General features: G+C 45.9%; 1 protein-coding gene across 1 annotated transcript in view; it reads left to right on the top strand.

Moving 5' to 3' along the window:
- POLR3B (RNA polymerase III subunit B) overlaps positions 1–16197 on the top strand; it is a 104792-nt gene extending 88595 nt beyond the window's left edge. The window contains exons 24-28 of the mRNA XM_021687597.2: positions 3198–3301; positions 3916–4082; positions 7983–8096; positions 9876–10049; positions 15464–16197. Of these exons, the coding sequence (XP_021543272.1) occupies positions 3198–3301; positions 3916–4082; positions 7983–8096; positions 9876–10049; positions 15464–15593 (689 nt within the window). The 3' untranslated portion in view covers positions 15594–16197. The remainder of the gene's footprint in view (positions 1–3197; positions 3302–3915; positions 4083–7982; positions 8097–9875; positions 10050–15463) is intronic.
- The last annotated feature ends 297 nt before the right edge of the window (positions 16198–16494 follow it).

Genomic DNA, 16494 nt, shown 5'->3' with positions numbered 1-16494 from the left:
AGTATATTACCTATTGGGTATCTGTGGAACCGTTCTGCTCGTTCTGTGTTCTGCTGTCTCCTTATTACCTATTTTCATTTCTTAAAAGGTCTGTAGTGTAGCCTGTGGTCTGATTCCTGGTCGGCCCCTGTGAGTCCTTGACATGTTCTGGGGCCCCTTCAGCTGGGGTATTTGCATTTTGCTGCCAGGAGGTTGTGCTATAAACAATGGGGTGGAGACACCAGCATGAGCCAGGGGATGAAATTTTATTTTAAAATCTGAAATGCTGTGTAAGCATTTAAGGTATGAATCGGTAATTGTTTCAATAACAGCTTCCATTAGATATGGTTTATTTGTAGTCCATCCTCTTTTCAAGGGTCCAGGGGAGTGTTCAACACACTGGAGCGGACTGCATATCATTTACATTTTTAAACCAGCATTAAGGGGAAGTGACCATAACTTTTCAGAGTTCTAAATCTTGGGAGAGATCTTACGCCTCCCTCCTTAGAGAAAACAGTTCTAATTTTTCATGTGAAAGTAAGAAACCTTCCTTTGCTTTGACGAAGGATCTGGATGATTCTGAAACCGAGAGATACCTTTTTTAAAAAAAGGAAAGTCTGGTTCGAAGACCGAGAGCTCTCTTCTCCCCGCTAACGAATTCCGTAAAATACAAACTTTCAAAAATCGTCTGTCTCATTTGAGATTCAAGATCATCAAATTCTGTCTAAATATTTTGTTTTAACTTCTAAGCTCATTATGGCTTCTTTGTGTTAACTTGTATTAAAATCTGTCAGCTATGACTGGTCTCATAAGCACAGCCAGCGGACCAGAATAAGTTAATTATTTACTCGTGTCACTAGTGCTCTTCATCTAATGAAATGCACAGCTGTGTTAGATCTGCAGTTGGATGTGTAGCTTCCATTGTTCGGCGAGTCAGCAGAGGGTAGAAGCCCCAGTGATGGAGAGCCCTCAGTTCTTTCTGCTGTTCTGGCTTTCTGTGTCGATTTCATGGATCTTTTATCATTCACTTTCACACAAAACAAACAACACAGGGCTGTCTGCTCTGGGAACCATCTTGGCATATAAAAGGGTTTTCAGAGCCTAAAGTAATTTTCAGTTAGCTAAGATTGAATTTTTGGCTTACAGGTGCCCTTGGTTCGGATGTGGCCAAAGCATTTCCTATAATGGAATGAAAAATTCCCAAAGTTACTGGTCTGTATTTTTAAATGCAGTGTCAAAAAGGGGCCCGAGAGAACTACTTCCCAAAAAAGAAACCGGTACTACATTTTAATCAGATTTCAAGCAAAGTTATTAGAGATTCAGATTTCAGGGGAAGGAACATTGCTTTCATTTTAATAACAAAGTTGAATTGGCCTGATTAAATGTGTCAAGGAAAACTAAAAATACAAGATGCAAATCCCCTCTCTCCTTACCCTCCCCCCATGGAAGTATTCCCTGCTCCCCCCCACCCCCAGCTTCTGTACCTCCTGCTCCTCACTCCCACCTTCTCCAGTGGAGGGGCGGACGCCAGCTTCCCCCTGTGAACCACTGCTGAAGGGTGCCGAGGTCTTCCTTTGGTTTTGTTTTTAAGGGATCTAGCCAAACCCTCCACCTCCTCACCAGCCAAAGTGACATTCTGTCCAGAGCACGTCCCAGGACCGGCCTCTGCAGGAATTGCCATTTTTAACATTTTGTTCACTGCTACACAATGTTGTTGCCGGTGCACCTAGATTTACAATTTGATCTCTTTCAGAGAAGATTTCCCAGTAGCCCGAGTGTTTGTCAGATAATTTCAGTATGGACAAGATGGATTTTGGGAGGGAAGAAAGAAAGGGTCACACACTCGGCTTGATTTAAAGTCTAAGAATTGTAGTTGAATTTGAAATAAACTGAACTGAGTGATTGTTTCTGTGCTTCATGGAGGAAAGCATACTTTTTTTATAATAAACAGTACAATCTCAACCAAAAAGTCGATTAAAGTACCCATGTGCTCTTAGAATTGAACACCACAAATCTAATTACCGTATCATTGGCAGCCACTAGAAATCAGAATATTAATAACCAATACTGAAATAAGCAAATGGCTTTCTTTTTCTTTAGACTTTAGCTCTTGGCGATTATAACACATCACAAAAATTTTATTTTAAAATAGTTTGAGTGATTATGTGGAAATCAAACTGAGGAATGAAAACTTTCTGGAGGAGCAGTTTCTTCTCAGTATGTACAGATGGTTGATAACTTTATATACAAGGGAAAAAGAATTTTATCTTAGTAGATATAAAAGGATCTTATTTCTTTGCACATTAGTTTTCCCATTTTAAATTATGTAGATTGGGGTTAACAGTCTAAATTATTCCCCTATCCCTCCTACCAAGAGAAAGAAATCAGAGGAATTAAGACAATTTAAGCAACAAAATCCCCTACAGATTGGAGTAATATGAAGGGAGTAAGGAAATATAGTTAATTTGAGAGACAGCAGTGTACATAGAGCTGGTAGGTTTTCGTTTTGTTCGGTTTCTGTTCTTAGAATCCTGCTTCTAATTCTAGTCTTTTCTTCCAAGAATAATTTGCTACTGAATTTTCTTGTTCAACTTTACAATTCCATCAAAGATCACCGTTCCGATGTGTTGTCAGCTATGGGAATTAGAATTCCTTAGGGCAGTTCAGGCTCGGCCAGGGAAGCCCCGGCCAAAGCTAGCCAGTCGGCCGCACTCTGGTCGCCTGTTAGCACCCCAGCCACACACGAAGACTTGTTACAGTTGTCTCAAACCACAGTGGAAACACACCTGTCATTCAGGTAGTTCTGTGTTTGATAGAGGAGTCGGAGCCCTCTGACTTGGGTACAGCAGGTAGCAGATCACAGAGGACCTGGCGAGGAGCAGAACTGCGCGGACTGGAAGCTTCGGGGACGGTGGCAGGGCCGGGGCCCAGCGAAGGCGCGGCTCTTCGGTCTCCGTGGCAGGAGAGGGTGGGCGAGCGGCCTGACAGCACCGTGGTGCAGCATGCCAGCAGGCCGGTCCACAGGCTGCGGTCCTCTCGGCAAGGACCGCCGTTTTCAGATGGTTTCTCTGGCAGGATTGTTGGCAGCTGCTTTTGTTACTCTGCATAGAGACCATGGAGAAGGAGGGGGCGGGCGGCAGGGGCCAGATCCCAATTGAGTCCTGTAGTCTTCTTTTCTGCCGACATGCTCTACATGGTGTGAGGTTTCTCTCCCCCAGGTGTTTGTGGCTTGATCGTCCCTCAGGAAGACATGCCATTTTGTGATTCTGGCATCTGTCCGGACATCATAATGAACCCACATGGCTTCCCATCGCGAATGACGGTCAGTGTGCTTTTCAGAGGTGCTGCTTGTAAGGAAGAAAGTGGGCAGTGGGTCTGTAGGCCATGTTGGCTGTGATGCCCTGAAACTTATTTTTAGGAAGGGCCCTTTGACCCTCTTGCCGCACGAATAGGTTCCCAGCCCCCAACAGTGCTAGGTTACTCTTCCATACAGAGGGAGTGCAGAGGTCTGCCCTTCCCTTCGAGAGCAGTCTTCTGAGGGAGGAACGTACCCCTCAGCAAAAAGAACCCCTTGTATTGACTGATGCCCATGTACCTCCCTTCCCGTGGTTATTGTTTGGCATCCTGGCCCCACTGCTTGGCAGCTGCAAGACTTGGGAAAGCTGCTTAGCCTGTGTGTGCCTGAGTTCCCTCATGTGTGCAGTGAGGGAAATAATAGTGCCTATCCCATGGGGCTTTGGGAGCACGAACTTGGATCCCACATGGCAAGCTTTTCCAAGGGCCACACAGTAAGAGAGTGATAAATATTTGCTGCTATTAGTTGATCACTCTTATTAATAGTAGTCATCTCAGTCTTTGCGGGGGGTAGGCCGTAGCTAACGAAACAGACTTCCTGGACCACGAGAAGGTGCTCACTTGGGTTGTTCCATCCCACAGGTGGGGAAGCTGATTGAGCTGCTGGCCGGCAAGGCTGGCGTGTTGGACGGCAGGTTCCACTATGGCACTGCGTTTGGAGGCAGCAAAGTGAAGGATGTGTGTGAAGACCTCGTTCGCCATGGTTATAACTACTTGGGGAAAGACTATGTTACATCTGGCATCACAGGGTAAGTACATTGGTAGACATTTTAAAGAAAAAGTATGATTTTGTTAGAGTAAGAGGAAAGAGTCCTTAAGGCATACCTTAAGATGAGCTTTTCTCTTGTAAGAGGTCGGACAAAAGAAAATCTAAGTTTGGAGGTGTTAGCTGATGACACAGTGGTAACCATGTTGGAATACATAAGTGTATCAGATCAACACATCACACACTTTAAACTTGCTCAGTTATATCTCAATAAAACTGGGAGGGAAAGGAAATCCAAATTCACAAAACTGGTAAATTAAGGAGTGGTGTTTTACCGATGAGGCTATCATTTAAAAAAGGTAATTTACCAAAATAGGATTTTTATACAACTTTAATTGTATATAATGCAAAATTCCGTAACCATTGAACTTCCTCCGTGTTAAGAGGATGAATGTCAGATAATGCATGCTCTGACAGCCTGAGGCCGGACGTTTGCGTTTCGTTCACTAAATATATAACGGCAAACAAAATAGACAGGGTCCCTGAGCTGTGCAGCTGACCAATGAAATTTGTGACTAGACTTATTAAAAAAATGAGACAAAAAGTAACTTCTCAGCAGGGCTTACCCTGACTCCTTAATTTGGAAACTGCAACTCCATATTGCCCATTTCCTACCTAATTTTGCTCTGTAGCATTCATCCTTACCAAATACCCTATGTAATAATACTAATAGCGTTACCTGTCTCCTCCGTGAGAGCCCGGCTTGTCTCTTTTGCTGGCTGTTTTATTTCCAATGTCTGCACACAGCAGGCGCTCCATAAATATTTATTCAGTAAAGGAACGAGAACAAATCAGCACGAACAGCTCTCACCGAAATGAAGGCAAAGAATGGGTTAGGACACCTCTGTGAGGTGGTGGGTGTTTCAGCGGAGATGGGAAGGGTGAGAAGAGAGACCATCTGAAGACTGTTTGATGCAGAGGTGAGGCTGGGTTTGACACCTTCCAACAGACAGACCTCAGTTCACCTGAGGTGAGGCTGCAGAAAGAAAGAACGTTCTCGCAGGCAGAGCGCTGGCTCCTCCTGTTAACCCGGGAGAAGCAGAGATCCCTGAAATTCTCGTAAATGACAGGCTTTTGAAACTTGACTCACACACAGTTTTAAAGGATCAAATCAGTTGCTTAAGTTAAGACACACATTGTATTTTGTGCCAGATAAAACTCTGGGACATGGTGTTTTTACTGTTTTTCTGAGGCAGGTACTCAGCGTGGACGTGTGTGTAAGGACCCAGGGCTTGATTTGGTGCTGCACATAGACTATCCTGATGGGATTAAAATGATCAGAATTGGTATCTTTTAAAAATATTGAGTGCTTTCTAAAATGATCTATCCAGGGCGCCTGGGTGGCTCAGTCGTTAAGCGTCTGCCTTCAGCTCAGGTCATGATCCCAGGGTCCTGGGATCGAGTCCCACATTGGGCTCCCTGCTCCGTGGGAAGCCTGCTTCTCCCTCTCCCACTCCCCCTGCTTGTGTTCCCTCTCTCGCTGTCTCTCTCTCTCTCTCTCTGTTGAAAAATAAATAAAATCTTTAAAAAAATAAAAAATAAGAAAATAAATAAAATGATCTATCCCAACTACGGTAGCATAGATTTCCTTAGGTGTATCATACCTGAGATGTTCTAGAAAATCACATTACAGGAAGAGAGTAATGGTCCATTTCAAAAGTGATTCACTGAAGTAGCTGAGGTTCACTTCAAAAATTGCAGTTGTGGCGAAACTGATGGTCTCGGTCTTTGCTCCTCATCTGAAAATAATACAGAAGTTGGCCAGAAAATGTGCAGAACCAATGAATGAATTTGGTTCGCCTTCTGAGCATAATTTCACTGAAAGATTTGAATGGATTATGCTCTGCTTCCCATAGATAGCTTTAGGTTCTGTCTACGCCACCTTCCTCTATGCCCCAGCTAGTGTTTTCATGTCTTTGCCAGTTATCTCAGTAGCAGAGTTTGAGAAACACAGCCGAAAGTTCCCCAAAGGGCTTGCCAACACATTCACCCACTAGCTTCACCCCTTGCCAAATTCTCGAGCATAACTAGGAGGACACATTGCACACGGCTCTCTTCAGTGGATGATGGAATGGCATTAGGTGGCAGACTTCCCTAGATTGTACCCTGAGCAGCCACACTGAGAAGGATTGGAATCCTTGATGATCAGAGCTGGAAAGAACGTTGGCCTGGCCCCCTTGTTGTACAGCTGGGAAAACTGGGATAAAGAGATCATGTCATGACTGTGTGACAGAGCTGGGACAGGAGCCGTGTCTCCCGACACCCTGTGCATTATGCCTCGCACCCCACTCTGTGTCTTCCACGAAGCTGGCTGTCCGTAAGCCGGCTCGGTGGCTTGAGGGCCACGGACGCCTGTGTGGGCGGTGCTGAGCGCGGTAGAAGGGATGGCAGGCAAGCAGGGGCCGAGTGCTTCCATGTGCCTCTGCCGTGTCCTTCCACTCCCGCTTCGTGCCGGGACCCAAACGCAGTGCGTGTGAGCCAGGCCGGCGCGACAGGGAGGGCGCTGGACCCCTGCACGGCTCGCCAGCTCCGATTAGCCTCTCGGCCCCGCTGTGCCTATTCCTGCCTCTTAAAAAAATAGGCAGGACAGTGTCTCCTCCCTGGATGGCGTACGGATTAAGTGGCACATGGTGGGTTCCTCCTTACTGTTGAGGAAGTTCTGGGGCAGGTAAAATTTTTTAGAGGCGTCAGCCCCTGCCTGCTCTTGCCCCGAACTAAAGGAGAAGGGTTTCTTCTGTCAGAGCACTGGAGTACTCACTGCCTTCCACTGCTCTTACTGCAGTCGTTCTAAGTGTTCGTTGAGTCAGCTCTGTTTTAACAGACATTTACGGAGCGCCAGTCCTGTGCCAGGCAGGGTCACTGGTGCTGGAGCCGCAGTGACAGAGGAGACAGAGCGCTTACCCCGAGGAGTCTCGGGGAAGTGGGGAAGACGGGTGACAATCAGGGAAATAATAAATGTGTATGATAATATCAAGTGGTGGCAAGTGCTCTGAAGAAAATAAAGCCCAGGTAAGAATTGAGACAGTGTGGGGGCTTGGTGATGGTGGGGTCAGAGGAGGACTCCTCCAGATAAGGTCATGAGGGAGAGGGAGGCCGCCCCTGAGGAGGCGATAAGGTCATGAGGGAGAGGGAGGCCCCTGAGGAGGCGATAAGGTCATGAGGGAGAGGGAGGCCTCTGAGGAGGTGAAATGTTTGACAGCTGTGTGAATACCTGGTGGAAGAATGTTTTAGAACCAGGAAGTGCAAAGGCCCTGAGGCAGACAGACTTGCTACATTAGAGGAGCAATGAAGAGGCTGGTGTTACTGGAGTAGAATGAGCAATGGGGAAAGGGAACAGGACTTGAGTTGGAGGTGGGCTAGAACCAGATTCTGTGAGACCTTATGGCTGTGATACAAAATTTGGGTGTCACAGATTCTGAGTGTGGTAGGAAACCATTGGGAATTTAGAGCAGAAGAATAACCTGCTGTGATTTACATTTTAGAAGGAATTGCTCTGGTTTGTCCTGTGACAGACTGTTGAGCGTTGGCAGCGGAAGCAGGGAGAGACGCCAGACGAGTGTCTGCAGGGGTCCAGGCGGAAAAGGGTGGTGGCTCAACTAGGGCGGGAGCAGTGAAGGAGGGACCGTCCTGTACATATGTTCTCACCGCCTGTTTAAGTTTGTATATCTTAAGTAAACAGTGTGTCTTCTAATGTATCCATGGTGTTTTTCTCTTTTCAAATCTAGCCTTTTCATTCAGTGCAGACTGAAAATCCTCCTCTCTCACTCATTCGTAAGCCTGTTCTGAAACAAACAAGGCCCTGCCAGTGAGGGGTCTTGGAGAAGGCTGGCTCTTATTAGCCCAAACCTGCTTTCTTAGCCCAAAATTCTGACCTTTCTTTCAGTGAACCCTTGGAAGCATACATCTATTTTGGCCCAGTGTACTATCAGAAACTGAAGCACATGGTACTGGATAAGATGCACGCCCGGGCCCGGGGACCACGAGCTGTTCTTACCAGGTAAGAGAAAAGCATTTACCGAAAGAATTTCTAATGCAGTCAAGTCTACCTTGCATTCCCCAGATACAGCAATAAGCAGACTCAGCGAAGTTTTTGTTTCCCTGAGATGTCAAAATTTGGAGTGTTAGGCATCTGCAGAAATCCTGTGTGTCTGGTTAGCATGAAACAGTAGCAACCAATTAAAAATAATTCCAGAGGCAGAGGGGCGAGCCCATCCCAGGTCTTGCCAGTAGTCGCCTAACATGGTCCCTGACTGTGTACCTGTGTGCAAATGCGGTCTTACTCCAAAAGGTTCGTATGGGGTGCCTGGGTGGCTCAGTCGGTTAAGCGTCTGCCTTCGGCTCAGGTCATGATCCCGGGGTCCTGGGATCGAGCCCCGCATCGGGCTCCCTGCTCTGTGGGGAGTCTGCTTCTCCCTCTGACCCTCCCCCATCTCATGCTCTCTCTCTCTCATTCTCTCTATCAAGTAAGTAAATAAATAAAATCTTTAAAAAAAAAAAAAACCACATACTTCTGTTATCTGGAAGCCCAAGCCACAGCTGTCATTTTCTAAACCTTCTGTTATTGGAGCCGAAGGCACATGTACTCGCACGCTCATCTGAATAAGCTCCGGGAGGTCCACTCAGGCCCAGTCGTCAGTGTATTCTCAGCTCCAAGCAGTGTCTGCGTGTCGATGAATGGGTGGGTATAATTGTTGGGAAGGGAATGACAAATGCTCAGTTTCACGTGTTCTTAGTACTACATTTTCCAGTTGGAGAAGCATAGTTCAAGGGCAGTGGTTCTCAACCACGAGCAGTTTTGCCTCCCAGGAGACATTTGACAATGTCCGAAGACATCGTGGGATGTCACAGCTAGGGGTGTGGGGAGGGGGCTACTGGCATCTGGTGGGTGGAGCCCAGGAATGCTGCTAAAGACCCTGCAGGGCACCAGGCAGCGCCCCCCCCGACCCCCCAGAGAATTACCCAGCTCAGTAGGGGCTTCGTGCCGCGGTTGAGGAGCCGCGGGCCAGGAGAGGGAGCACGGGCCTCGAAGCCAGATAGCCATGGATGTGAACTCAGCCCCACCTCGTAGCTTTACTGTGGGCCTTGGACAGATCACTTAGCTTCTCGCAGCTTCGGTCTTTCTCAGACCTGAAGTGGCAACAGTAATGGCCACTTAATAGCATGCTGGGGAATGTCTGATGTTCGGATATAGAACGTATATAGTGCTGATCCCTGGGGGATGCTCCAGAAATATCCAGTTCCCTGCCTGCTTCCCCTGATCCCGGCTTGGACGTTCCAGTACAGGGGAAGGGTGGGGGATGAAGCAGCCAGCATCTGAGTTTACTTTTTTAAACCAAGGGAGAGGTGTAGATGACTCAGTCCAGTGACCACTTAAAACTGAGCAAATGTACGTGCCTGTTGAAATGATAGACATATGTGTGCTCCAAACTGCAGAAGGGGGAAGGGAAGTTGAGATTCTCAAGGCACTGGTGAGCCCAGCAGTGAGACCCTCCTTGGGTTAGGTTTTAGGGGAAGGATTTATTATTATTACTTATAATAAAAGGAGCAACCACTAGTATTACATCTCCTCTCATTTAAGGCTCTTTGGGAGCCTTAAATTTTACATTTTGCAAATGCAGCTAAGGGGCAGGCTGGGCAGCCCGCTCCAGGTCCCTGTCCAGTGAGTGATTTGACAGGTGAGCCCTACCCCGCAGCCCTGTGCTCTTAGCCAGCACGTGATGCCGCCCCTCTGTTGGTCTAATGTAATAATGACACATTGGTCTGATTCGTTTCAAAGGCAGCCCACCGAAGGTCGATCTCGTGACGGCGGTTTGCGTCTTGGAGAGATGGAACGTGACTGTTTAATCGGTTACGGAGCCAGTATGCTTTTACTGGAGAGACTAATGATTTCGAGTGATGCCTTTGAGGTTGATGTCTGTGGGCAGTGTGGACTTCTGGGGTATTCTGGCTGGTAAGTGGATACCGTATGTCTCTCAGACACATGCCTTGCCTCTTAAATCACAGCTCAAGAAGTGATCCTGGATCATACCCACACATTCTCCAACCTTCCCCATCTGTGCATTCCTAGAATTGGGGATACTATATGTACCTGTTTAGTTTGTCTACCTAATGTTCTGCTTTCTACACCACTAGAGTTTAAATACCCAAGGAGCATGGACTTTGTCTTCTTTTTAATATTATTTCGAACACCTTTTGTATCACTATTCACCTGTAAAAAAATTCCTAGCCTTTTCGTTGTTAAGTATGAGAAGTATAGCATTTTGTAACTAGAAACTTTTTTTCAATCTCAATAATAATCAGAGAAATACAAATTTATTTTTTTTTGACAGACCTAATCTCAACGGAGGTCTGATTTTATTTTTTTTCTTATGACGTTCAATTAGCCAACATATAGTATATCATTAGTAACTAGAAACTTTTTAGAGAACATTGTGTTGAATGCCCTTATTTAGCCTCGAACCCAAAGAGCCTAATATGCTGCACCAGGTCATATACCAAGTTGGTGACAGAGCCAGGACCAGGATCTGGTACCCTGACCCCTTGTCTGTACTCTGTCTGCATAGCAAGCTGCTTTACACTTGGACTGTGAATTCCATCATGGCAGAGACAAGGGTCTGTCTCAGTCATTCACTCAACAAACAATTCGTGAGAATCTGCTAAGTGCCAGACACTGTTTTAGGCTCCAGAGTACAATGGTGAACAAGACAGATGAATGGCTGCTCACAGGGATCTTCTCTTCTAGTCCATTCTAGTTAGAACTACATTCTGTCTTGTTTTTCCCCTGCTTCTCCAGCCTGGGACCTGGTAGATGCTTAGTAAAAAATAATGGCTAGATGACACTGACCCTGTGTATGGAGGATTGCCAGTAGGTAAATTATGGAAATCATAAAGCTTACAGTTTCTGTGCAGAGTTCATGACACAAAGGCCAGCTTAAAGGGTAAAGCTACATGTTTTTGGGTTTTGTCTGGGTAGGTGGAGCACCTTTTCTCCTTGGAAGCATTCCACTCTACCACCAAGGAACGGCTCCTCTGCTTAGGGTTAGTCACATCCCGGGGCCCCGACTTACCTTGGAGGCAGGAGGGCCTGTAGCTGGCCAGTCTCCATTTGTTTTCTCTCAGAGACGAGGTCTAGCCAGGTCTGAATGGGGTGCTGCCGGAACAGGAAACAGCCTGAACTCCCTGGTCACCCTTCACCTGCACTCCCAGAGCCCCTTCCCCTAGGGAGGCACCATCCCCTGGAGGATAGAATTAGGCCCAGATGAGCCACCTTTGCCAGAGTTTGAGGGGTACCTGGGCCCCCTTTTCCCCACTGAGTCTCCCCTCAAAGCCTCCTTCCAGAGAGAGTCCCGGCTTCTGGCCATCCTAAGCCTCCAGTTCCTTGGCTGAGTAAAGCAAATCTAGAGTCAGAGTGAGTGGGCATCTTAGAATAGAGTGTATACCTTGCTTGGTAAATGACAAAACCTTAGAGCCAATTATTTTATGGGTTTTAGTGTAGAAGAGTTGATGAGACTTGTCTGTGAAGAAATCACTTCATTTAAAAACGAACACAAGAGGTGGCCATTTGCAGCTCATTCCTTTCATAAGGTTGCAGAGATGGGTGACGTGATTCTAAGCATAAGCCTGGCTCTTTCTCATATCGGTGACCTGGGTGGGGGGTTTCAACTCTGAGATGTCTGTTCACCTTTTGAAATGCATATTGAATTTGCCTTTTATCGTCCTGGCTGTGTTACACGCAAGTGTAACAGGAAGGTGCCTGGGACCAGCGCTCCTGCGCTTACATCTTCAAATTTGGCACAAGGATTTTTAAGTCATTACTTTGAAAAGATGGTACAGAAGAGTCCTTTTATTATAAGTAGGGATCATGAAACTTCAAAATGGATTTCCTTTTCTTCTCCATCCTCCCTGCATTTTCTCCTGTGCCCCCCCCCCCCAACCCGAGAGAGAGAGAGAGAAAGCAGTAGACCAGATTCACTCACATACTTTGGAAACGTTCCCCTCTGTTTTGCTGAATATTAAGGGGAACTAATGAAAGCAGTATTCGATCTCAGTATTATTCTGCTAAATTCTTACCTTCTCTCCTGCTTCACTTCTGTCTCATTTAGAGATCGTGTGATGGCAGTGCCTGATTTTGAAGCTCATGTGTTCCGTGTGTATTGTATTTGAAATCCTTTGAAAGAAGGCTAAATCAGGTTGCACGGTTTAAGGGTCTTTACTGTAATTAAACAGACCTGGATATACTGTGTGTCTGATTTTGAGTGGCCCGCTTGTACCCTTGTTGCCAACAGAAAAAAGTCCTAATCCAGTCGGGTAGTCTAGCAGCCTCCTCCTCGTGTGCGGCTCTCTGGAAGAGGAACATAATGATGCTGTGGTTTTCCATCATTACCTGGGCGTGTGTGCTGGGCCGTGTGGGAGGGAGCACGGGCGTGTGTGGGAGGAAGTCGCTCTTTAATGAACAGCACAATGGAGGCTGAGTAATTAGAGCAGTTCAGAACCTTGAAACTGGCCTTTTGTCAGTGATTTGCACATTAGTAAGGCATTGCTATGGGAATGTTTACAGCAAGACTGTTGTTCTGCCGAAGACATGAAGGGCATAAGTCACAAAAGAGAGGTCCGGAAGGAAAACTGCAGAGAAAAGAAGATCCCTGTTAAGATAATTAGCTCATAGAGGACATTTTACTGGACAGTCATTTCTCATGTGAAGCCACAGCCTCCTTCTTTTGCTGCCTTTGCCCTAAAAAGTCAGTTTATTTTATTGTTGTTGGGTCAAGTTTCTTCCTTCTGAAATTGTTCAGACATAGGGTAACTTAATAACTTATAATTTTTATATGTGTATATGTGTATATATGTTTATATGTATGCGTGTATGTATGTATAATAATGCAATGGAACATTTTAAATGATGGAGAAATGTTTAATAATAGAGAAGGTAGTGGGCTTTCTGGATTATGAAGCAGCACATATGGAAATCTTAAATAAGCTTGGATTGAAGTCACAGAGTAACAGAGAATCAGCAAGAAGTTGCTTCCGTTAAAACCATTTCTCCAATTTTTTTTTTTTAAAGATTTTATTTATTTATTTGACAGAGAGAGACACAGCGAGAGAGGGAACACAAGCAGGGGGAGTGGGAGAAGCAGGCTTCCCACCGAGCAGGGAGCCCGATGCGAGGCTCGATCCCAGGACCCTGGGATCATGACCTGAGCCGAAGGCAGACGCTTAATGACTGAGCCACCCAGGCGCCCCCCGTTTCTCCAATTTAATTAAAGCATGAACATGATTCCTGAATGAATTAGATCAACCAAGCACATTAAAAACATAGTTCTTAAATGATAATGCATTAGAGAGGTCTTTAGGTACAGTCTTTTTGGAAGAAGTCCTTCACCGTGTGGATATGACTGTTGATGGGATCAGGCACTCCCCGTGTGTCCTCAGCCCCTGCAGGCAGCCCCTCATGGGGACCGCGCTGCTCACACACGACTGTGCTGGCTCCCCGTTCCCTTCTCAGGAAGTTCACATCTACAGCGTCGTTCACCGCCACGCTCAAATGCTTCGTGCTTTTCTTTTCTAAAATCATAAAAGCTTGATTTTGCTGATTTCAAAAATGATCCCTGCACTTTATAAAGTATTCAAAGTTACACAAAAAAAATATAAATTGTCACATTAATTCTCATCACCCAGAGGTGACCACTGTTCACATTTTAGTGACTCTTTTTGAGACCTCTCTGCCAATAGTTATGTAACATACTCCCCCAACCCCCCAGGGTTGTTGTTGTTGTTTTTTTTAATAATGAACCCTTTGAGATTCTGATAATAGCAGCAAAGTGCAAGTACATACTCACCAAAAAAAAGTCTTGTTACATATGACTTTGGGGGCTTCATATATTTTACTGAAACCCATCTGAGGACCTTCTTGAAACCAGGCTGTTAAGAAAACTTTTTTCACTCCACAGTGTGTGCCAGACACCTTATTTCAATAAATACGGGTCTACATCATCACGTTTAATGGCCGCACAGCATTCTTCTGTATAAATGTCTTATAGTCACAGAGCCAGTTCCCTCCTGGATTTCTGAGCAGTCTCCTGCTTTCTGCTGTTATAAACAGTGTGAACATTCTCATATACTCATCTTTGCCACTTCTGTGATTGATCAGATAAGATGCACATTTACGTTGTTACATATACTGTCTCACTGCTCTTCACAGCAGCCTTCCCCTCCGGTTCCCAGTCAGCACGGAACCTTCTGAGCCTTGGTTGGTGTTCCTCTTGCACTCAGTCACCCCTGCTCTTGACTGGGAGGACCTAGTCTTCCACCCAAGTCTCAGCTGCCCCAGACTCTTAAGGTGTAGGGTGAGGAGCTATTTGGGTCTGAAACCTGAGAGGATAGTTCGCTTTCTCCCCGGAGACTCTTCATCAGTTGTAGCCATTGATTAAGACCTAGGTTTGGGGGCGCCTGGGTGGCTCAGTCGTTAAGCGTCTGCCTTGGGCTCAGGTCATGATCCCAGGGTCCCGGGATCGAGCCCCGCATCCGGCTCCCTGCTCAGCGGGGAGCCCGCTTCTCCCTCTGCCTCTGCCTGCCGCTCCTCCTGCTTGTGCTCTCTCTCTCTCTAATAAATAAGTAAAATCCTTAAAAAAAAAAAAAAAAAGACCTAGGTTTGGTCATTGGCTCTTCCTGAAGAAAGAGAAAAGAAGATCCTAATTGGAATAGCAGGCGTGTTGGTTAGGAGCATGGGCTGTTGTAGGGATTAAATGAGAAAATATGCACACAGGGAGAGCACGTCATTAAGTACAGTAGCTTCTCCCACAAGTAGAAATCACCAAGCTTGAAGAGCACTGGAAAAATAAATAGCATTTGGTCGGCCACCACATTCTCTATGAAAGTCCTGTGTTCCCCATCAACACGTCAGGTGTCTCAGTGACAGACCATATTGTAATTGTTGAGCATCTTACCTTGAAGAGTATTATGTAATAGATTCTATCAAATGCATGGAGACTGAATCGATTTTAGAAGTTTTCAACAATGAAAAAGTCTAAACCTGAGTAACTTTGAGATGGCTCAGATTTCTGGGCCTCACTCAAAGCAAGTAAACAGGAAGATGTTTCGCATTTTACAGAGGAAGGTTTAGAAGATGGTAGTAACGGATTAAAATTGCATGCTTTTAAACCTGCAGGAGTGATAGTGTTTTTTTCTTTTGCTCCTTGGATGCCGCTTTTTGTGGGGTGGGGTGAGGGGGGGCACGACTGTACATATTTGACAGCGGAACTGAACCCTGACAAATAGAATGGGATGGATGGGATGGTAGTAGGATCCATGCGCAGGCCTTGGTTTCTGAGCGGCCGTCCCTCTAACACGTGCCGGCTTGGGTTTCAGGTGCCATTACTGCAAGTCGTCATGCCACGTGTCCTCCCTCCGCATCCCGTACGCCTGCAAACTGCTCTTCCAGGAGCTGCAGTCGATGAACATCATTCCCCGCTTAAAACTCTCCAAATACAATGAGTAAGGATGGAAAAGGTCATTATTTAAAGAGAACCACCGATAAGTCCAACGCAATGGAAAGCAGAGGGGATTGAGGACCACGTCTGCTTCTGGGAAAGGAAGATAGAGAGGCTTCTTGCCCTGCGGATGGACAGTGCAGCCTTGCTCAGTGAGCCTCGGGCCATGGGAGACATGCCCCCCCACATGGACCATGATGCAGTCTCCCTGTTCCTGGACTGAATGCAATTCACAAACGGATGTGACCTAAAAGATAAATAAACTTTTATTTATGTTCCGGTATCTTGAAATCTACTCATGAGAAAGACCTTCCTCCTTTAAAAGAACATTTGGGACTAAATTCCCCATGATACCTTCCTGACTAACAAAACACAAAGACTCTTGAGACACCTGAAGGGTATGAAGAGTCTCTGAATGGTTGGCATGGCCTTTGTCGAGGTGGCTGATAGGACAGTGTGTGAAGGGAGAGAGCTGTGGGAAGCCGAGAGCCCCGGATAAAGGGACGGCTTTCCTACCTGGTACTGTGAAATATAATAAATAAATTCCTACCATCTTAAGCAAGTTTACCAAGGATGTCCCCTTTTCTTATAGACTTGATTGCTGCTCTTTTGAACCTCCACAGTCAGACCACGCCAATAATATTTGTTGAACATCCGAAAATAATTCCATGGGTGCTTTATGATTTTTTTCTTTTTTTGGTCTCTTCCATTCCTGCCAGGATGTTAGCTGTGCATTTTCTTTTTAATCTGACAACCTTCCTCACTTTTATTCCTAATTTGTTCTTAATTGCTCTACCCTGAAGGCAGAGAACTATTTGTATTAAGGATTGTCTATAAAGTAAGTCAGAAAAGCTTTGAATAATGGTCTACGGCTACATTTCCAGCATGTCACATCGAGCGTGTTTCACA

This window comes from Neomonachus schauinslandi, chromosome 5 (assembly GCF_002201575.2).
Source record: "Neomonachus schauinslandi chromosome 5, ASM220157v2, whole genome shotgun sequence".
Classification (NCBI taxonomy): Eukaryota; Metazoa; Chordata; class Mammalia; order Carnivora; family Phocidae; genus Neomonachus; species Neomonachus schauinslandi.
Note: the sequence above shows the minus strand (reverse complement) of the source record. Positions and strands in the feature narration are given on the sequence as shown.